This window comes from Oryzias latipes, chromosome 2 (assembly GCF_002234675.1).
Source record: "Oryzias latipes chromosome 2, ASM223467v1".
In the NCBI taxonomy this organism is placed as follows: Eukaryota; Metazoa; Chordata; class Actinopteri; order Beloniformes; family Adrianichthyidae; genus Oryzias; species Oryzias latipes.
In genome coordinates this window covers 17,741,288-17,764,549 of record NC_019860.2, presented here as the reverse complement: position 1 = coordinate 17,764,549, position 23,262 = coordinate 17,741,288, and the positions used below count along the sequence as shown (strand labels likewise).

The following is a 23,262-nucleotide window of genomic DNA, read 5'->3' as shown; positions in this document are numbered from 1 at the left end:
AATTACAATATCAAAAACAATGAACCCTAAACTAAACAAAAATATAAAATGTTAAAATATCTTCTCAGAATAATTTCACACAAGATGAAGGAATGATTATAAAGAATTGATAGTTAAAACCAGTTTTTTATTTTTATTTTCTTTATCCAGCTGCAAATATACCTGGGATTATCAAGACAGAAAAAAATCTAAATGAAAAACTTTTAGATTCAGTTTAGTTCATTTCTTCAAAACTAGCAGTTCTATCATAGAAATCTAAGATCTGTTGCTATAGTGTTGATGCTCCACCCTTTTATTGGCATATCTGTCATTATTATCTGGCGCCATTTTTAGCACAGCACATTTTTAGCTGGACATAGGCTACGTTCACACTGCAGGCTGAAACGACCCAATTCCGATTTTTTTTGCTCCTATGCGACCTGTATCTGATATTTTCACGACAGTCTGAACGACAGTGATCCGATCTTTTCAAATGCGACCCAGGCTACTTGGGTAGGTGGCCCTGAATCCGGTACGTATCCGATCTTTTCAAATGCGACCGCCGTCTGACCGGCCAGGCCACATGAATCCAACCCGTACGTCATCGATACGCTACAAAAGTCATAATTTTGCGTTGAAGTAGGCGGGAACGAGAACATAAACATCAACCATGGCAGATGATGCTGCTGAGACCAGTCAGTGGAAGGGAAGCGTGGTCACCGATTTGATTCATATTTGGGGTGACAGCTCTATTCAGGCCAAACCTGGGCGGTTTTTGAAAAAAATATCCAGCGAAATGGCCGAGCGTGGTGTTAAACCTTTCCCGTGATCACCTTTTTTTTTTCCCTTTCCGACCGTGGTCAGAAGCGCGGGGGAGACCTTCTCCAGGGCCGAAGGCGGATCTTCCTCCAGGGTTCACCTCCCTGTTCTGACCCTCAGATTCTCCAGAGCGGGTTAATAAAAAGTCCATAGCATTTATTCTGGGGGAAGCCTTCTTTTATTAGCTCTCTTTCCTTCTTAACACACAACATAAATGCGCCCCCACTGCCCCCCCCACATTCCCTACCTCGCTGCACGTGCTCTCTCCTCTCTCGCGCACGTGCAGCCCCAACACATACACATCCCCATTCCACAACAGTGGGTACAGATGATCCTGGCTCCAATGCTTTCTTAAAATGAGAAGATTTTAATTGTGCTGGTGTGAAAATAAATGTAATATTGCAAAAAGAGCTCCGCTGTTGATAACACTGTTGTTGACATCCATTGTTAACGTTAGCTACTTCCGCAAACAACGAGTGACGTCGTTCACTTTTGCTCCCTCTGCGCATGCGGGTCACTTCTGGGTCATTTTACAGTCACACAGGAGATCACAAAAATTTGCATTTAATTGGAAATGTGAACGGCCTTGCAAAAAAAAAAAAAAAAAATCGGATTTTTTCAAAAAATCAGAATTGAGCATTAAGCCCTGCAGTGTGAACGTAGCCATAGTCGTCCACAAAAATGTTTTAACTCATAAGGCATCAGATTTTTTTTCAAATTTTTTTCCATGTTCAGCATCATTAAAGCACTTTTGTCTTCCCTACACTTTCTTCAGCGTGTTAAGCATATTGCCTTTAGCTTAAAAGCACTATATTATCCATTATAGATTTTTTCAGAATTATTATATATAGAGAATTATTTATGCAGCTGTACCTTTTTTTTATTACAGTTACTTTATTTCTAACGTTTTTAAATCTAGTGAGGTGTTTAAAAATGTACACAAACCATCTTTGGTTTTCCTCTTGCAAAAATGTTTATTTGACTAGTTAAGCCTTGATGTCTTTGTCAAATGCACCCATACAGGGGTTGGACCTGTGTAGTTGCTGTGGGTTTTTGGGTGGTCTGGGCTGGTGGAGGGTCGTAGAAAGGAGTGGTTGCATCTTAAGGGGAGCGCACGTGTGTCTTGAATGGCAACCTCAAGAGATGTCATGAAAATACATTGTTGTGCATGTAGTAGGTGTATGGTGAAGTATTCTCAAGGCTGCATGGACTTATAACATACGGTGCGACTACCGACCCCTTACTGACCTTGCCCGAATGCCGCATGTATGGGGTAAGCATGTGATACATCAGGGCCCGTAGGACGCCTGTAGAATACCAAGACAAACTACATTCCGACTATCTAATGTCCTAATTTGTAACAGGCAGCTTTCATTTAAGGAGCACACATCACAGCACTAATGCGCTCCCTGTGCAAGGTTCGGGAAAGTTGGGGGAAAAAAGGAAAAATCCCTATGACACGCCTCTGTCTTACCTACTTCTAGTTACTTACGCTTGCGCGTTGTATACAGTAAGTATTTTAAGTGTTTACTATGATCAATCGCCTGCTGCATGGCCATACAAAAAATGTGCGTAAACATTTTTCGCTCAGTAGGGATGTAACCATAAAAATTCGTGAAGGCCACCTGCATGATCCATACAAGACTGCCCATTTTTTGCCCGCATCCGACTGTAAGGGCAGTTTTGACCAACATTGTTCAGTTTTTTGAGCATTTGGAATGACATTTGCATAAACACATCACTAATGTAAAGTGTTGCATATATCAGCGCAAAGATACCTTTCTACACCTCAGAATATGTTGAAGAGTTGAAGAATTAGAGTTATTCAAAGAGCACTGGAGCTAAAACTCTGGTGTTAAAGAGCTGAAAGACTATTCCTTTTTCCTTTATAAAAACGTCAATTAAAAACACAGTTTACAGAAGGAAAATTGGCATTCGAGTTACCACTAAGGACAAATCTCAGTAACTGGATTTGATGCATTTTATGTCTCTGAATGGTTTGAATGTTAAGTCTGTGCTAAGTGGCTTAAAAAAAGAACAAAAAAAATCTAAAATCGTTAAAATTAATAGAAATCCTGAAAATTTTCCCTCTGCAAAAATCAGAAGGAAATGTAAACTTTGTTGATTGATGTCAATTGTATGGATTATAGATTTAAATACAGTAGGATTTGATTGAACAGATCAGTAAACAGGAAGTCTTTGATCTTTTCTAGAAGTGTTTCATCCGGGGCTGAACACAACTCAGTATATTGAGTATAAATCTGCTCAACCATGTATAATCAGTGGTATTTACCTGCAAACACATGAAAGACTCATACTTGAACTCCTGCCTCATCTTTCAAAGCTGTACTTTACTGTATAATGATACACCTTGGGGGAAAGGAAGACATAACTCCACCTGGTGTCCCATTACCTTGGCGATGGCGGTTTGCTTGTACATCTGAGTCACCAGGCTCATGACCTCTGTGAAGGGGTTGTCTGCGACCCCCGATCCCAGGCCCTTCATCAGCCTCTCCCACTCGGCAAAGCTGGCCGCCGCTTCCTGCAAGCAGAAGGGGAGGGAGGGAGACGGTGATGCGTTTGTTCTTCATCCGCCCCTTCTCTCATCTTGTGTTATTGAGATGTAAAGGGCAAAACAATTAATGGAGCTGCTGGGTGTCCTACTTTTTTTTCTTCTTGGATTTGAACTGAGGAAAGAGACTAGAAAAAGAAAATAAATAAATATGTACAAAAATTGAAGAGATGGAGTATTCCCAAGGATGCTCCCCCCTTTCCACTGAGCTGCTGTGCTAGGTGGGTCATGAGCGAGTCCCAATTATAGCCGCCTAGTGACAAGCCGGGGTCGAAGATGGAGAAGCTGCTCGGTCGGTACAATAAATCAAAGGCACCTTGCGTGCTCTCAAGGTGATTGGCGAGAAGTATTTAAGGCGGGTGCGAGATCGCAGTGGGGATGGCGGACGCCGGACAGCAGCAAAGTCGAGGCTTTGCCCATAAACAAAAAAAGCAGGGAGACAGCGAGTTTCAGTTTTGCTCTGTTCTGCAACAGCTGAGCTCAAAGGAAACCAACGATAAAAGCAGAGTTCGGTCTCCTTTTGCCATCTTTTTTTTAGTTACAAGACAATCCCAAACCTAGTGATTTTATCTACATCACTACTGGCAAAGATTATTTAGCATATTGAAAATCTCAGACAAATTAGTTTTAATGCATTCCTTCTAGATATGATATTTATGCAAGGCCAGTAGAAATTTTTTGTGCAATTCAAAATTTGCAATTTTATTTTCTGAGAACTATAAATGGAAGTATGTACAGACAGAATCTAATATTCTTTTAATCAGAAGTTTTTCACAATAAAACTACATTTGTTTTTAAAAGTTTCGTGTTTCCTTCCAAGTGGAATAATGTTCAACATAGTGTGGTTTTAGATTAAATTAAGGCTGCCGGACGAAGATTTAAGCAGCGTTCACACCAAACAAGAATCGCGCAACAGGGGCTCCAAGTTTCAATGTTAAGTCAATGTACAAACGTATTCAGTTTTTGTTTTTTTTCGCCTTTCAGCTTATCGCATTAGGAGTCGCCACAGAATCAGCTTTCACTGATTCGCACAGGTGGTCTGGCAGCAAGTTTTTATGCTGGATGCCCTTCCTGACGCAACCCCGTGTATTTCAAGGCATAGGGAGTAGGGTTTTAAGGACCCACACTGGATATTAGCTAATTTTCATACCCAGGGAAGTGAACCCGACAGTTCTACACCCACCTAACTAATCTCCAGTGCAATTTAAGGGGCAGGTGTGGCAGTCTGGCAGCAGCACATTTAGGATGTCGTGGCATTGTGTGATGTAGTGTGTCAACTAGCTTTGGCCTGTGGCACATTCATGTTGCGATCAACAGGCGGAGTCCAAAACCAACACAGAAGCTGAGTAGTCTCCTCCTGCACTTGAGAAAACAATAAAAAGATGCTTTAATTTGTTTCTTCTATTTCTCCTCAGATTATCAGTGGACAGCAAATCATCAAACTAGGTCACAGAGAGACAGGAGTAACGCTGAAAGTGTTCGTCTTTCAGACGAAGCTCCTGCAGCATGTAGTGAAGCTCACTATACTTGGAGAGTATTTGAATGATATCATGAACCCAGACATTGAGACGTGATTACCGACACTTTTGTAGAGCTCATCAAAGTAAATTACTTGATCTTTTGACGCCATCTGTGTCACCCGTGCATTGTAAATGAGATCACCACACTCAACAAACCGAAATGCACACACAATAAAAGGTTGCTGAAATGGACTAAATGTGCAATAAGTGGACTAGCTGTGCAATAAGTGGACTAATTGTGCAACAAGTGGACTAGCTGTGCAATAAGTGGACTAGTTGTGCAACAAGTGGACTAGTTGTGCAACAAGTGAACTAGATGTGAAATAAATGGACTGGTTGTGCAATAAGTGAACTAAATGTGCAATAAGTGGACTAGCTGTGCAATAAGTGGATTAGATGTGAAATAAATGGACTAGTTGTGCAATAAGTGAACTAGATGTGAAATAAATGGACTAGTTGTGCAACAAGTGAACTAGATGTGAAATAAATGGACTGGTTGTGCAATAAGTGAACTAAATGTGCAATAAGTGGACTAGCTGTGCAATAAGTGGATTAGATGTGAAATAAATGGACTAGTTGTGCAATAAGTGAACTAGATGTGAAATAAATGGACTAGTTGTGCAATAAGTGAACTAGATGTGAAATAAATGGACTAGTTGTGCAACAAGTGAACTAGATGTGAAATAAATGGACTGGTTGTGCAATAAGTGAACTAAATGTGCAATAAGTGGACTAGCTGTGCAATAAGTGGATTAGATGTGAAATAAATGGACTAGTTGTGCAATAAGTGAACTAGATGTGAAATAAATGGACTAGTTGTGCAATAAGTGAACTAAATGTGAAATAAATGGACTAGTTGTGCAATAAGTGAACTAGATGTGAAATAAATGGACTAGCTGTGGAATAAGTGGACTAGTATGAGGGTATGTTTTTGTTTCCTATTTTTCTGTGTTGCGTTTAAATTTGGCTTTAATTGACTATAACTTTGCGTTATGTTATTTACTTTTTTCTTAATACACGACTGAAATGACACTTTTTGAAATTTTGTTGTGCATGTAACATGTCACAAAGCCTATTCTATAAATGTTCAATGCTTCTATGTGGTGAAAAACCTGTGACGGTAGCTTCTCCCACACGTCTCTGAAGCATCAAGTCTAGGAACACATTTTTAGACCAGCGTCCAGCAGCAAAGGGCGCCTAAAGGGAGGCACATCAGGTAAATTTAGGAAGTGAATCACATCCACTGTGAACGCAGCATAATATTGGAAGTGAAACCTTTCAGAAGGACAAAAAGAATCACACAATTCAATTTTTTGTTTTTCTCCATTATGATTTATTTATGATCCTTTTTTGTGGTAGATTTCTGGATTTTCTCTCTTAATCCATTTTATTGAATTAATTTTGATTTAACAATTTAAAATCTGGTAGATGATGATGAACCAGATGGATCCTGATCCTCTGCAATTGGGGTTTCTGGCCATATTAAGCCAAACTTTGGATCCTAAAGTAAAACTGCAATTGGCTTGAACGCTGCAACAGCATGGTGCACTTGCAGTGAAAGGAAAAATTAATATGGATTTAGAACTTTGAGACAGAGCGGTGAACACTCCGATAAAACTATAACTGGGACATTTTCTTGCATAAAGACGGTAATGATTGAACCACCATACAAATGCCATGGCCTCTGCAATACATGAGCTGGAGGCGAGCACCGGTGAGAAAATAAGCAAGCTTCCTGTCAAAGTCGCCAAAAGTTTTCAATTGGGCAGAAAAAGTTTGCAGCTAGTTTTTGAGTTCAGGAAGAGTCCCTGTGGGGTAAAAAAAATTCACTACATACAGAAACACTGAGTTTTGGCATTCCATTTTATTATTGTATATCTAGCTAATGTGCGTGTCAGTGACCTCATCATTGGTGCCGCTGTGTCTGACGTAAACCTTTATTTAAACTATCAACAGATCATTTTTCAAAGGGCTGAACACTGTGGAGGGGCACATACAGATTGATTTGTATTAAATGTACCGCTGCAATGTCAAGATCAGCACCCACTTTGCTTATACGAGACTAAACAAATTTAAATATCCTCCATCATGAGAAAAAGGCCACAGGAACATCAAAAGCACAATTTTTATTGGAGTGGGTCTTCAAAGAGTGAAAGGAATTCTGCGTTTAATTACCACAACATATCTTCAAACTCGACATTCATTGGACATTGGAATGTCAATAGGAGATGGTGGCACTGCTAGAAAATAATCAGTAATTTGTTGATGATCAATTGGGAAAATATCAATTGATCAAGAGCTTAAAGCCTTTGAAGTTACCTAATTTTCTTTTTTTCCATTTTTATTTTTGTGATTTGTTCCACGTAAAGCAAACTGTTCTTGCCATGTCTCCACATCAAAATCCATAGTGTCTGAATAGCAACAGCAAAAAGGGGGGCAGGGAGTGTATATGTAGCGCCTGATATAATTGTGCTCATCTTGTGTAAACCATCACAGTAATATGTCACGCGAAGGCCTTTACAGGAGCTCTGAACCCTGCTATCATCTTTGTCACTGGAGATCATTTTGCAGTTGAACACCCCCTCAGTTTGATCCTGCAACACCTGACAGCACAAATTGTGTTAGAATCCCACACTTTCTTCAAGTGCTGCATAGAAACGGATGCAAAACTGTGAACCATATGGCGGGCTGACGGAAGGTGGGCCATGCCTGATTAAGCACATACATGAAAGGAGGGAGGAGGGCCAAAAGGGGAAGAGAAAAGCAGAGAAATGGCGAGGAAAAACCAGAAGCCTTGTTATTACCAGCGGCTTCTTTTACCACCGACTGCATTCTGTGTTGACGAAAAAGGTAGAATGAAAAGATTTTTGGCAGAACATGAAAGCTTCGAAGCATTTAGTGAAAAAAAATTTGCATTTCAGTGGCTTCACACCTCGTCAAAGTCAAGGGCGGTTGAATGAATAAATAGTATCGTCCTGCAGGAGCACAAAGCGGAGTTTCCTTCATGTTTTACTTTAGATGTTTTGCTAAGCGGCACCGGCATAAACAGAGTTACTGCGATGAGGCTGTCTGTCAAATCTTCTTTTCTTCTAATTAAAAAACGAAACAAAACTGTACATCGCAGCACTCACACGCGTTCTTAATCATCGAAAAGCTTGATTGGCCGAGCTCTTCGTTCCCGATGATATTCAGCCGAGCAACAAAAAGCCAGGGCTGGAAACGTAAAGGGCAGGAGGGGCATAAAAAGTGTCTGGCGGTGGAAGATAAAAGCCGTCATTAGGGAGTAAAATGAGATAGGAGGAATAAACTGGTGGTGAGTGGTCCTGGTCTTCAGTATATATTGTCAGTTACCTAAAATATGTTTCAAAGGATGGTGTGTGTAGCTGAATCTGCTGTCCATCCAGCCTCTAAAGCTCTATTTTTGTCCTGTTTTCCTGCCAGTGGGAAGCACAATAACTATGGATGCGGGTGAGTGCCCCCCCCCCCCCCCCCTTACACACCCCCTTCCCATCGCTTACAATACGCCTATTTAAACAGTGAGAATGTATTGCCCATCTATTCCTCTCATGAACACCTCATGCTTTCAAACCGCGACCGCAATAAAAGGAGAACCTGTAAAGTGCATCAGCTGCAGGCGTTTTTGAGCAAAGACAAATGGAAGCTGCTGTTTCAGCCAACTGCAAGACATGACATGAACTTTTCCTGAACTAATTGGTGCCGCTGTGAGGAAACACCAAGCGTGTTTAACTCCCAATTAAAACGTCTTTTAACATTTAGAGGGACGGGGCAAAAAAACCCAGTGATCATCATTTTTTCGGAGGAACACCCTCGTTGTTGTGTCATTCAGGAAGCCGGGGTTTGTAATTAATGCTAAAAGAATAAAAAAAAGTGCCTCGGCTGTTTTTTTCACATCTGCTGAGATGATAGAAAATTCAACAAAAGCCTCTCGTGGGTGAGTGTGTATCGTGTTGGTGGATTCCACTGGGAATAAAAGCCAAAGATCCAACCATCCGAAGAAGGAGACCGACGGGAGTAGCAATTGGGTGTGGGCAATATCACCCATACATTTACATTTGTACGGCTACCGATGTCTCATTGTTTTGACACACCTCCTCATAATCCTATATTCACCTACAGCTAATATGTACAGTGTCTGAGATTATTTGCAGGTGGACCAGTGAAAGGTCAGGAGAAAACGTTAAGCAGACACCAACAATGGTGCCAGATGGTCGCCTCTTTGAGTGTGGCTTTACAAAGGTTTCTTCCTATTCTTTTAATTGAAGAAAGTATTTTCCTATCACATTGTCCTTTGCTTGGTCAGTGTTGGGGTTACATCGAAAAATGTAGTCTGCTGGTATATATAAAGGCCAATATTGTAATCTAATAAAGACTATCTAGTTTTATTGAAGGTTCTGGACTGAATATGATCTTAATGACCAAGAATGGCTGCAATCACTTGGATTAAAAAATTAATTGATTGATTGGATATGACAACTACTCAGACTGTCATGGTGTAAAACCATAGCATAAATATTGCTGCAAATAGCATTCTGTTATTTGACAATGTTTCCCAACCCTGGTTCTAATTACCACTCCTGCCCCTTTTCCTTCTTTCTCTGGTCCTTTGGGTCACACAGGTAAAAACTAGATCATGCAGGGCAGGGATGAACACAGGATTATAGGTTGGAAATACCGCTCTACAAGATGGGCTGTAGAGGAAATGAGAATATGATTTTGTGTATTTGATCTACTTGACAGCAACTCCAACATCCTTTTGTTTCTTGGAGGTTTGTAAACTAACAAAAACAATATCATCATCTACTGTTTTAGAGTATGTAACAATGGAATCCACACTCAATGAATTCTTATGGGTAAGTTGAGTGCTGGCCAGGCTGAGGTTTCAAGGTTGTCACCCTATGATCCAATACTTCTTAGCCGGGTGAAACCGGTTGGATCAAACAAGTTGTCAAAGTTGGGAAACTCATTTAATCTCTGAAGCAACCAAACAAGATCAATCTGGATCACTTGCATGGTTACCCTTACAGTTACATACTGGGGGCAAAAAACGAGCAAACCTGCAGGTGTACGGCACAAAATAAGGCTGTAGATCACACATTGAGCCAAAAACACACACAGATCCTGCGGACGTTGCAAGGAGATCGTAAGCGCTGTTCACATGATCAGTGCTTATTTGGCACTTTAATTGGGAGTTAAATACGCTTGGTGCTTCCTCACAGGCAGCATCCATACATTAGAACTGCGTGCAACTTACCAACACTTCACAGAACACTTACCATCCACACGACAATGGTACATTCTGTATTGAACGACCCAATAATTCCAAAAAAATGGTCCATGGTAAATATTAAAGCTATTAAATAATAACTAGTCAAATGGCCAACAACAAAGGTTTACCCAAATATTGGAGTGTTTATTAGTTTTTTCTAATCTGACCTGACCCTGAGACGTAGGAAGTAGGTCTACAAAAGGAAGTCTGGAATTCCCCAAAAATAAATCTGGAAAGCTCCAAAGATTTATGAAACTTCTAAAGATCTCTTTCTTTTCTCCCTGATATTGGACTAGAAAGAGCACAGAGCATCTTCCCTGACCTTTTTGACTTCTGAAACATCTGAAGTGTTTTTCTTTTCCGTTGGCAAGTGTTCTTTTTTTGTTGTTTTTTGAGTCCAAAGAAACAGAAATGTGAAGGAAAAAGCTCAACAGCACTTTGAAGGCAGAACAGTGCCAACAGTTGGATGGATTAGAAAGAAGCAAAAGCTGCCAGCAGTGTTTCTACCAGGTGTTAGAAAATTTAGATGCCTAAAAAAAAGAAAAGAAAAACCTTTTCAGAATCAAACTGGTTCAGGACCGAAATGACAGAAATCTCTCAAATGTTGCCAAATCTTATTGATTATTGTTATTATTGTAGCAAAAGTTTATTTATTGAGGCAGGTTTTTGATCCATTGACTACTTTAATGATACAAAAGTTTTATCAAGACAGTAAAATTGACACAAATAATTATTTTCCAGATTACAACTTTGTAATTTTTGAGTTTAATCAATTAAGTGAAAAGTCACTTTTAAGGCCATAGGTGTTCCGAGGTCAACTATAGTGAAATAAACAAAAACTGTGGTCTAAATGCCAGACAATATAAAAAGAATAAGCCAACAGGAACTATTTGATTAAACTGCTTTTTAGTGGAAAAAAATAAAATAAAATAATGATAATTTCATTAAAGATTCAGGAAACTGCTAAACTATGTAGCATAAAAACTTAACAATTGCCTTTATTCAAGTAGAATTACTTAATTTATTAGTTATTTGAACAACATTTTTCTCTTTTTGGTAAAGCAAACCTTTTTGGAACCCATTATATGTGGTAAAAAAAAAAAAAGAAATCACAGTTTATTTTGTTGCATCATGAAACACATTAAAAAAAAAAGTTTCATCCTTTAAAGTCCCACACCGATCATCGTTCTCAGTGGTCTTTTAATGATGATTTTGCTGTTTTTAGCCAAAATTCACAAAACCTGGGTTGTTTTCTAGGGCAGTTTCTGCAGACTCATTAGATATTCGCCTCTAAGTTGTGTGTGTGTGTGTGTGGGGGGGGGACACGCTGGTACGTAGCAACCCCGCCTCCCTGCTCCTCCGCATTGCTCTGTGCTCAGAACAGGGAACTTTTGGCCTTCCCTATTTTCAAAAGTCACAAGCTCTTTCTCCATTGATTTTTTCATCAATTCCTAATTTACAATGATTTGAATAAATAAATAGTCACAGAGATGCATTTTAGGCTTAGTTTTCTTAAGATCTGTCCTTCGTTATCAGAAAAAAAGCTACAAGAACGGGTAAATAACACCAAAAACACAATATTCATTGGAGCGGGTCTTTAATCGGTGAGCTGCCGTTGGTGATGGCAAATGACAAACAGTCTTTGAACTACCGTAAGTCTTTGAATCTTTTCATAATTTCATTCCAACGGACTGTGACGCACACACTTTTAGCAAAGGGTTGCATATCACCACAAGGCTGCTTTTCTCTGCATCAGCATGGGTTACGTTCATTCCCTAAACACTTCTCTACTGTAAAGTGTTGCACATCAGTGCAAAGCTGCTTATCTCAGCCTCAGAATCTCTTTGAATTACGTTAATTGCGTAAATTGTCAAAGACTTACGATAATTCAAAGACCCTCAACCCTTGAGCTAGAGCTCTGATTAAGCATAAGTTTGGTGTTAAGCTTGGTGTTTTTTTTAAGGATATTTTTTATGGGCATAAAAGCAAGGGAGAGCTTATAAATAGTAAGAAGAACTGAAAACCCATTGTCTACAGCTACAGTGAAAAAAACAGCTTGTTTGTCACATTTACCTTTGCTGCCTCCTTCGGCAGGTCAAAAGGGATGCGCTGGCGGATTTTAGGGGGCAGCTGAGTGAGGACGTCAGCTTTGAGCCGCCTGATCATAATCTGACTCAGCCGCCGGTGCAGCTCCTCCAGGTTGGACGCCCCGCGGCAGTCCCACTGCCTGCGAGGCCCAAAGTACCTGCAATGAAATAAATAAAGGCAGCTGAGCCTGCTGACGCGTCGGTTTGTTTATCAATTTTTCCCGCACATACACACAACCGAGCCTCCAGATGAAAATCCACATATTTACTTGTCGAAATGCCCTGAAGGATCGGTTGAAACATCTTTACTTCCCATCAGTTTTTTTGTATTCAGAGCGTTACAGCAGCAGAAATGTTGGAGCAGGTTAGAAATCTGCGTCTAGCTTCGAGGTATGATGCTGAGAAGAAAACTATTCTGTCCAAGGGCCAAGATAGCAAATACATCCAAAAACTAAGCAGCAACTTTAGCAATTTGTCAGCCAAATGGATTGTTAGAATAGAACTGGCCCTCTTTACAAAGGCTGGTCATCTGCCATATTGGCCAAAAGTGTGAAATAACTTCTCATGGCATCGCCAGAAATCTGTTGTTTCACACTTAAGTTTGAACAACAACTTCTTTTAAATTCTAAACTTTGAACAAAACAAACCCTCTTTTTAGAATGTTCCTTTCTTGTCAGCTGTTGCTGTTTCCAAAACTCCACTTTAATAAAAAGAGGCTGTGGGGAAGTCTGTGCTCAGATGGAACTGTCTGGTGTTTTCTCTCCGTGGACGGTCTCTTTTGGTGTCTGTTTGCAGCTCTGAACGGCATTCCCCAGCCACGATAAGAGCTATCATATTCAAAGTGCTACCACTTATGGAGCCAATCTCGTCCCTGACTGCGCTGCCAACTTTGATAGACATCCAAAACAATGCATTTGATGTGTTTGTTCTCACATGTAACTGAGAGTCACTGGCAAGTGGCAGCCAGCTGGCACTTCACGCCTGGCTTAGGTTGTGGTCTGGCTCTCACAACAAACTCAGAGCCACTCCGATCTCAGGTACAGACCCCCCCCCCCACCTCCATCCCAACAGACACAATTAAATCGTAGGTTAGATCGACAGAAATAGGCCACTTTGACAAGGACAGGGCCCATGAATAAGGAGTATTAATAATCACACTATTGACAAACTTTTTTCCCCCCAAAAACCTCTGCAAGAAAAAGTACTACATTTCTCCTATTGTTATGAGTTTTTTGCACATAAAAAAGGTAATAAAGTACTTGTGCATTACAGTCCTGATAATCATGTTCGCATCTAGGAAAATTGTGAACATTAGCATCTATACTAGCCAAAAGTTAGGGTTGAGGCCACGATCAGGGTATGTGCTTCGTTTTTTTTTTTCCAAATGTAACAAGGTATTTTTAAGATAGTTTGTATATTCTGTTTTTCTTACATAATTAAAGTTGTTTGTGTTAGAATCTTTCCATGTGCCATTTCAGAAAAGTGATCACTTCAGCATCAATGAAAGAAGTGTCTGGAATGTGTGATAATTTGATGATGAAAGACAGAACTTCCTGTGATTACAGCAGAAAATTATTGACAACCACCTTGTGACGTATAGATAAATAACTCACCATGGAACTAGGGAGAACTGAATAAAAGTGCGAGGCTGGAACAGACAACCTTAGGAAGAGCGGTTTGGAGCAGAAGGGTTGTCTGTTTCCAGCTCTCCTCGTGAGAAATCGTACCTGACTCTTGGCGTCTGTTCTCTTTGTTAATACTGTCTTGTGTTTGCAGAAATAACCTTGACACAAGGTTCTGCAGCCGCCATGCTGACAACAAAAAACAAAACTGGGGGACATCTGCAGGCCAGCGGGATGCTAGTAGGCCACTTTAACCAAAATTAACCTAAACATTATTAGCTTATCCTAGCATTAAGACGAATATCGGTGGTAAACAACTAATACGGCAAGAACCGAAGTCTAAAAATGATTTTATTGAATTACTTCTTTTTTACTATTTGATCTTGTAAAAGTACAATATTTTATTTTACTCTCCATATGAGGGTTCTGTGCCACTGACTGTAAATCAAATCAAATTTCCTATGGGTTACATTTGAAATAGATGGAGGATTAGAAAAACACGACACATAAACCTCATAGTTGGAAAACTGTTAGAAAAGGTCACCTGTAATGGGCATTGCAGTATTTCTTGGCATAGTCTGTCCAGGTCCCAAACCTCCTGGGATAGAGGGCGTCGATCTGCATAAAAAGCTGTAGGAAACAAGACACACGTGTCAAACTCAAGGCCTGCGGGCCAAATGTGGCCCTCCATGGCATTTTATGTGGCCGGCGAGAGCATAAAAGTTTTTAATTTCTTAAAATAAAAATTAAAAATTGTTATCCATATCTAGGGGGAATTGGACTTGAAATATCGGATTGGACAACTATACATTAGGACTTAAAACACTGCCAATATAACCAAACCTGACAGAATCAAATGTAAAAGGATTTATGGTAGAGTAACAAGCAAATGTTTTCTATGCAACTGTAATTGTCACTTTAAAACGTTATAATAAATAAATAAATGAGTTATTTAACGTTAAGGAGTAATTACGTTTACTTTTCATTACATTTAGTTAGATGTCTAAGTTATATCTGGCCCCTTTGAGGACAGCCACTAACTATGCTGATGTGGCCCTCTGTGATTATGAGTTAGATAGACACCCCTGTGGTAAGACATTATTGACATAATTTGGATGAAATGACACGTGTCACCGTCTTAGGCCTTAGACACAACTGCCCTTACAGGTAGATACAGGTTGTCTGCGGGGAAAATAATGAGCAAACCTGTACAGGGCACGAAGACGTCCCGCACAAAATATCAAGGCCATAGACCACTCGGCTAGCCCGTAGGGTGAAAATGTTTGTGCATGCAGGCGGGAGGTCATAGTGAACACTTATACAACAAGCAAGGGTAGGTAAGTGTGACGTAAGTAAAGCGCAGGCGTGTTGTATGGATTTTTCTTTTTCTTTTTTGTGCGGGCATCCTGCAAGTGTCCTCCTGACACTTAAGTATCACGTGCACACTCTGTGCATGCGGTCATAATGGAGCCAGCACACGCACCTCATTAACAAGTGTGGTATAAGGGCACCGTTCGACAGCATCACTTTGTGTAACTTACATTAACCTTACAAATGCTTGACAATACACTTACCACACACACACAACAATGTTAAGATCCATTTTCACGATGTCCCTTGAGGTTGCCATAGGGGCCTCAAGGGAAGTGTGACCTTCCATGGTCCAGGACGGCCCAAAAAACACACAGCACCACTACGGGCCAACCCCCACAGGAGTGCATGCGACCAAGGCTTATGGGGATGTTCAAAAAGGAAGTTTTGGTGCAGCATAATCAGGGGAGGTCACATTTTAGTACATTAAATAGAAAGACCACATAGTCTGGTATCTTATAAATAGCATTTTTTATCTAGTAGAAATTATGAGAAAATCATTTTCTGAGTGTTATTTTACTACATAGTATTACACTATTAATTTTCTGAAAACATCCTTAAAAAAAGATGGTGTTAAAAACGTCAAAAAGCTAATTTAATGCAAAGATTAGCTAATCCTCGAGTTCTTATTGTATTACGCTTCCTGAATATTCAAATAATCTCCTGATTATGGAAGAAAAACAACTGCGGTATTCATTATTTCAACAATAACACTGATCATCATCTGTTTATGTGAGCTTGTTTAAGGACTGTTGTGTGTGCCACATTTATGACAGGACTCTCAGAACACTCAACTGATCTGCCTGGCCCGTACTTTGGGTTGGACAAGTGAAAATGTGACTGCATATTGTCTCGATTCCCAAAACTCTCACCTTCTTAGTTGTGAAAGCTGCACGAAACAACTGCAAAAATCGTTTGTTTGTCTCTCTGGCCCTTAAAAAATCAAAAACCTTGCAGGAGCTTTTGATTAGTCTGCCATCATGTTTACAGTTTATTCAAGGTCCCGCTGTCCTTCGCCTAGTTTATTTGTCCTGTGTTGTAGTACTGTGTAGCAATTTGTGTCATCAGCAATTAACCGGGTCAAACTCTGCCCCCAATAAAATGGGAGAAACAAATTGATTTGCAAGTCCATTACCACAGAGACTGAGAATTAAAATTATTACTATCATTATTATTATTAAAATGATGCATAATTAAAAGGGACTTCTTTTTTCTTTTTTAATCGCATGATTTTGCAGATATTTATCCAATGAAAACCATTTTTGCAAGTCAAGAAACACTCAGGTTCAAGTCCAACACCACTTTCTGGTGACCTTGTTTTTTTTGAGTAAAAAGAAAAGCGTCAAAAGAAAAATGTAGCATCTGTTGAACAGCACGTTTGGGTTTTGGCCCCTCCCACTGGTGCTTTTGTAAGTGAAAAGAAACAGAGTGCACACTGAAGGTTGAGCAAGCTCGGTGTTAAAGCCCCGGTGAGTGATGATGGCAGCATGAGGCTGGCAATGAGGCAGAGACAGAGCTTATTGGGTTTATGCTGCAGACGATGAAACCTTCGATCCTTTCAGATTCCGCTGCAACCTGCACCGACAGCAAAATCTAAAAAAATAAAAAATAACCCACCATTCCTCAGGTACTCACCGAGACAGGATGCCATTCTTTACACACTCAAATATATGTCCATAGACAGAACAAAAATATAAAGGTAACACTTTTGTTTTTGCTCCCATCTGTCAATAACAGTTTCTCTCAAATATTCACGAATCTGTCTCAGGCTTTGTCCGAATTCCCACCCTAACCCCTAACTACTAAAAAAAAGTATATAGTGTGGCACTATGTAGTGCCCTGAATTCTATAAGCAATTCCGACACCATGCTCAATAATTTTCTTTTTCTTTTTTTAACGGCGGATATGATGTCATCGATTTCACGAAGTTAAAATCTCATTGATATGAGCGTTTTCTGACGATTATTTATGAGTCCATTGTCTTCTGAAGATAAAAACATTGATGGTTTATCAAAAAAACACATTTAAATCAATTTTTTTCTGCAAAAATTGTTACGACACAATGCATTGTGGTCTATATTCGCCGGTCTAGTGAGCACCGATGCACACTGGTTTTATGCAGAGACTTTTTGTTTCTTTTTTTTTAACTTGTCCTGTCGAACAGCTTAGCAAGCAGATCAGAGCTGAATGCCTCTTGTATTGGACAGATTTTATTGTTACAATTGGGGTTTATGGATCTTCAGACAGACTGAGTGTATATTTGTATAAACCCCTTTTGTATTTGAGGCTAAGCTTTATTTATGAAAATTATATTTGTAGGCATTCCTTGTTGGACCGGACGCAAAAAAATGAAACGAAAGAGGAGAGAAAGAAACAGAGTGGGATGTCAGAGATGGGGGGTTAAGGGGTTTCGAGTAGGGGGTAGTCGATATCACAAAGTTAAAACATAAAAGTGTCGTAAGTAAATTAAATTACAAGAACTTAGTTCACAGAGCAACAAAACAAAACAAAGAAACGGAAAGAAAACAGTCTTTTGCAGAGAGTTCTGGGAAATTTCTAGGGCACTGGTTTTGGAATTGTAGATTCGAACGGCACTACTATGGAGTGCACTATATAGTGAGTAGTGAAAAGAATTCAGACAGAGCCTAAATCTGTGATAGTGAGCATGCCTCCTTAGCTGAGATAATCCAACCCACCTCACAGGTGTGACGTATCAAGATGCTGATTAGACAACATGATTATTGCACAGGTGTGCCTTAGACTGGCCACAGCCAAAGGCACCTATGAGACGTGCTGTTTTGTTTTAGGCTGATGCTATTCACATGTAATTACGGCCAGCACAAAAAAAAAGGGATGGAAATTCATGTTGGCCACACGTAATACGTGCAGCCAAGATGCACACTGCTGCATTACCCTCACATATACTTAAAGTCAGAGTCCAGTGAGCTGTCACGCTCCTGGCCGTGTGAAACGGCTTCTCCACATTTCATCCATCCTCTGGAGGAGAGGCGAGCTGCACAAAACACCCGTGCTCCGGAACCATTTGGTGTTTAACCATAACCGTAACCCGCAATCCTAACCTTAACCCTTCCCTCTGGGTCCGTGCGGCCGAGGAAAAAGTTCAGTAATGGCCGTACATATTTGGAAAATTGCATAAGAATAGACGCTTTCTTCCTGGGGACTCTGAAAACCGGTCAGTCTGTAAATCGCATTTTCATATTTTTGTTGTTTTAATGTAATGTAATTCAAATCTTAATTGTGATTTAAATTTTTAAGCCAACTATGTCTCAACTAAACAAAACTTCGTAACCAAGGTGCTATCCTCAGCACTTTAACGTTGGGAGTTGGGTCATCTAGACCCACTAGACAGTGCGCTGAACCTTTTTTCTTCAATGATTTGTGATCTTCACTGGTGTCCATGGATTACATGAAATCTTTCCACCTTTATCCACCTTTGTCGTGGTAGAAAGAACACCCATGTAAGGGTGGGGTCATCTAAGATAGCAAAAGGGTTAATATGAGCTTTTACGTTCAGTTGATTTAAAATCTTTTAACAATCTTCTTATGGCCCTTCTAATTAGCCGCCATTAGATGGCGGTAAGTGGGAAAATGTTCCCTTTTTGCTCAGACAAAGAAGAGGCATCATGAAGCCTCGATGAAGTTCAGACTCCGTGGGCTGGACGGTGGCGCAGCGGCTAGCACTCTCAACTTACTTTGATAAGGCTCTGGTTAAAATCCCAAATCCACACCATCCTGTCTGGAGTTCGTATGTTCATTCCACTTGTGTTGCATCCCACACTTCAAAAGTCGACTGATTATTCTAAATTGCCCCTAGGATTGCGTGTGTGTGATTGCGCGGCCCTGCAACAAACTTGTAACCTGTCCGAGGTGAACCCTGCCTTCACCCAGCTTAGGGTTCAGAAAATGGATGGAGGAATCTTAGTGTTCATCTATTGTATTTCTAATTTTTTATTCTTTTATAGTCTTCTTTAGGTTTATGTGAAACTTAATTTGATTGAAACCCCTTGCTCAACACAATTTAAGTTTTTAAATGAGTTTAAGTTATAACAAAACCAAAAGAAGCTTACGTGACTTTCAAACCTCTATCAGGATAAAACACCAGTACTTTGTTTCAACAAGATATTTCTATTTAATACAGCAAAAGGTTTTGTTAACACAACAAATCACGTTTGTTATTTTGGCTTTAAATTCAAAGGCCGCCCTTTAATTCATATTTTTATGTTGAAAGGTAATGTTTTACAGTGTGTGACCAGCATACGCCTCATGCAGTGACGCACATCTTTGCGTAGAGGTGATCAGGTTGTTACAAAAATGAAAAGTTGTGGCTTTGATGCTTTTGTTAAATATATTTAAATATTTAAATGACCTGCACTGATGTGTGTAGGGGCAATGTTCTGCTATTATTTTAATTTTGCAAAGATAATTTTTGTGCATTTCTAGTCAGATTCATTGAAAAATGGCAAATATTTACTGTGAAAACATACGTTTGTTGGTTCAAGACAAATATTTATGACCTGAAATGCCAAAATAAATTTAACTTTTGTACAATCAAAAAAGGAAAAGTATTTTACTAATGTTAAAGTAATGAAGTAAATGGTTAACAGGGTTTTTGTGCCTTTCTGTAGCATCTTTCAATAGTGAGGGGACATGGCAGTAATCTTTAGCTGACTGTGCATTATAAAATATAGAACAATGCTGTAATAAATCATTATAGGAGGAATGGCTCAGCTGCTAACGTGGTTGTCCTGTGAAACCTCCTTCTTATTGTTTCTAAATTCAATGGATCTCCCGCCGCCGTGCGCTTCTATATTACTTGTCTCATTTATTGCAGACAGTGTGTGTTCATATAAGGGTTGTGCAAATTAAGTTTTTTTTTTTCTTCCTACAAAGGTTATTGAAATAAAACCGCTGAATTCCTGGGGATGACTGACGCCGGGGAGAGTTAATTGGCTTTTTGGATGTTGGATCTGAGCGCGCTCGGCTCTGGAGCAAGTTACCATGGAGATCTCTACCTGTTCTGCAGACTGGAACACCTTCTTCGGATATCTACTCGCTAATGTCCTCTTCCTAAACCTGTGCATTATAATGAATGCAGATCCTTTAACAGTACAGTGAGGAAATCTTGAGCCAATTGTCATATTTTTTTTCATTTTCTTTTGTCTCCAAGGAGCCAGAACTTCTTGTTATTTTTTTTTAAGTTGTCTCAAGCAAAAGTTCTTCAAGTTTCTAAAGTTTTAAAGACTTTCTTAAAACTCTGACAGGTGTATTTTTTTTTCATTGGACTGACATTTTTTAGACCGACGCATCTTGGAATGATTTGAAAAGATATTTTAATGTTGCTGTATTGTATTTTCAAGCTGCATATATAAATACGTCCAGTAGAAGTCGGAAAAAGGAAAAGAAAAAAAAACCACAAAAATGTGACAGAAGAAATTGGGGGGAAAAAGTCTGTAGGGAAGGCAACATTGTGTATGATTTCAACTTTTTTTGCAGTCAAAGATTGTCGGATATAATACCTCTTCGGGTCGGCCCAGGGCTGGAGTTCCGGTCAACAGAATAGCTCGGTTCGCACTCTGAATTAGAGGTACCAGGATTTTTGTTCGAGCAGCGTTCCGGGATTTGAGGTAATGCGACTCGTCCACCACCACCACAGAGAAGCGCTGTCTGGTAAGAGCCTCCACTAGGGGGCGCGCGTCTGTGGTGAGCAGGCCGTAACCCAGTACCGTCACCTTTGAGCTGCAGATCCCCCTGAGAAAAAAAAAAAAACAACAAAAAAAAAAAACAGAGAATCTTGTCAATCCACCACATGTAAAATTTGGTCCGTCTTCCTGTTAGATCAGACCAGTAGTGTTTACACAACATTTCCTAAGTTTTATAACCATTTTTAACTTTGTGAACCAGTAATCACCATAAAAATGAAATCTTTTCCAATATTTTCCTTTGGTATCTGCAATATTAGTCCATTTACGGTTGTATTTGACTAAAACAGTTTTAAATAAAGTGATGTGAAATTCATTAATTGGTTTATTGCAAACGAATGTTCAAAATACGATATTTATTCATAAAATGAATTGAAAAATATAACAAAGTGACACTATTTATAATATTATTGCTTCCTGTCATTTATAGCCATATTTTCACTTATACATATTCACACACATGACACATTGACTCCATTAAATATAATGATTGACAAAAGAAAAGTTTGATTAATTGCTTGGAAGGGAGTGGAAGGAAGTGAATTAATATAACCCACCCTTTTTATGTTTTACCCAAAGACCCGCTCCTATCAAAATGAATTTTTGTTATTTTTAACACATTCTTTTTGATTTCTTTTGATGATGGAGGACATATATTAAGAATCATAAGCACAAAATTGCATGTCTGAGTATTTCTTTATTCAAATTGTTGTGAATCAGGAGTAGATGAAAACATGCCCTTTGAAAAAGATCATATTTATGACGTCGAAAATACGCTGGGCGAGTTACAAGCTCTCTGCTCCGCTCCATTCTGATGCATCCACTTGTAGACAAATAGATCCAGTGGGCATCTGGCTCAAAACTATACGTTTGGATAACTCAAACTTATTGTAATATAGCACCTTCGTCACAAAAAAGAACAATTTTTAATGAAATATGAGTTATTTTTGCAGTTCATTTTACCACCCGGAAGTAAGATGACACGATATGTGAGGCCCCCCCTTTCGCTCTGTGTGGGTGCCGCTCATTTAATGACGTCAACCTAGATGCGGCCTCGGCGGCATACGTGAAAACAAACAACATCAGAACTTTTGCAAAGATGTTGTGCATTTGAAAGGAAAGGGTTTTTGCCTAACACCGCTAGCTCTGCTGAGAAAGTGGGTGTGTCTGTTAGCCTGTGGGCGGGGCTGGCAGCACAAACTCTTCCTGGAAGGGGCTGTTCCTCACTCATCTACATAACAATGTGGAACCCAATCGTTTTCGTGGATTGGGAGGGCTGGTGCTCAGAAAAAAAAACAAAAAAAACTTATTGCACAGGTGATGTTAGGTTAGGGGTGTGAAGGGCTGTAAGCTAGCAGGACAGGGCGTGTAAACAGAGAGCTCTCAGCAATGGGAAGTAGGAAAACTATTACTGTAGCTCTGCAGAAAATATGTCGACAGTTTTTTTATTTAGGCTAAAAAAAAATCATTATCTTAATTAGAAAAACACTGGGAACGCTTTGAAAAAAGATCAAAGGTTAATCGGAGTGAGACATAATTTATTTTTTTTCTTTTAACATAGTTGCCACAATCCAGTTGCTAACATCTATTTAAAGTTACTAATACTATGTCAGACCAAATGCAGATTATTTGGGCAAAAATAACTTTAAATTTGAATATTTTTGGGTTAGTTATGCAAATTAATGACACAATGCAAAAAAATGCCACCTAACCTGTGTTTACTTGACCTATGACTGAGGTCTGACAGCAGAGCAAGCCAAGCATTTTTTTTTTTACAAGTAATAAAAAACAAGTTTTCATGCTCGTTTTTTCCTCGCACCTTCAAAAGAATTCCTTGGCTGCCTCCCAATTTCCCTGTTTTTCAGCGCGGCTGTGTGCCGCCGTAACACAAACACGCAGGTTACAGATAAACAAACAAACACACCGGCGACTTTCAGGATCTGGGAGAAATCAAAACACTTCTCAGCATCTCTCAGGCTTAATTCCCTCACACACACACACACACACACACACACACCTACCTGTATTTCTTACCCCGTGAGGTCCCCTGACTAGGACCCTCCTGGTGGGATCCACCTTTTCTACAAGGTTTTCTGACATGGTTTTAACTGCTAAAATAATGCAATTTTTTTTCAAGGAGTGTTATCACTTCAAATACTGAAAACACTAACATGAAAAATTAACCTGAATTTTGGTTTCCCATGGGGACCACCCATACAACTGCAGTTATTCTAACTTTGGTTAACAGCTCTGTAACTAAGGCAATTGTGAGTGTAGTACTCATT

General features: G+C 39.6%; 1 protein-coding gene across 3 annotated transcripts in view; it reads right to left on the bottom strand.

Annotated features, from left to right (window-relative positions):
* Positions 1 to 23,262, bottom strand: part of zranb3 (zinc finger RANBP2-type containing 3) — a 175,220-nt gene that overhangs the window by 100,089 nt on the left and 51,869 nt on the right. For all 3 annotated transcript variants that reach the window (XM_020708646.2, XM_020708651.2, XM_020708643.2), the window contains exons 5-8: positions 20,795 to 21,026; positions 14,431 to 14,516; positions 12,251 to 12,422; positions 3,212 to 3,340 (exon numbers count right to left, since the gene is read on the bottom strand). In XM_020708646.2, the coding sequence (XP_020564305.1) occupies positions 3,212 to 3,340; positions 12,251 to 12,422; positions 14,431 to 14,516; positions 20,795 to 21,026 (619 nt within the window). The remainder of the gene's footprint in view (positions 1 to 3,211; positions 3,341 to 12,250; positions 12,423 to 14,430; positions 14,517 to 20,794; positions 21,027 to 23,262) is intronic.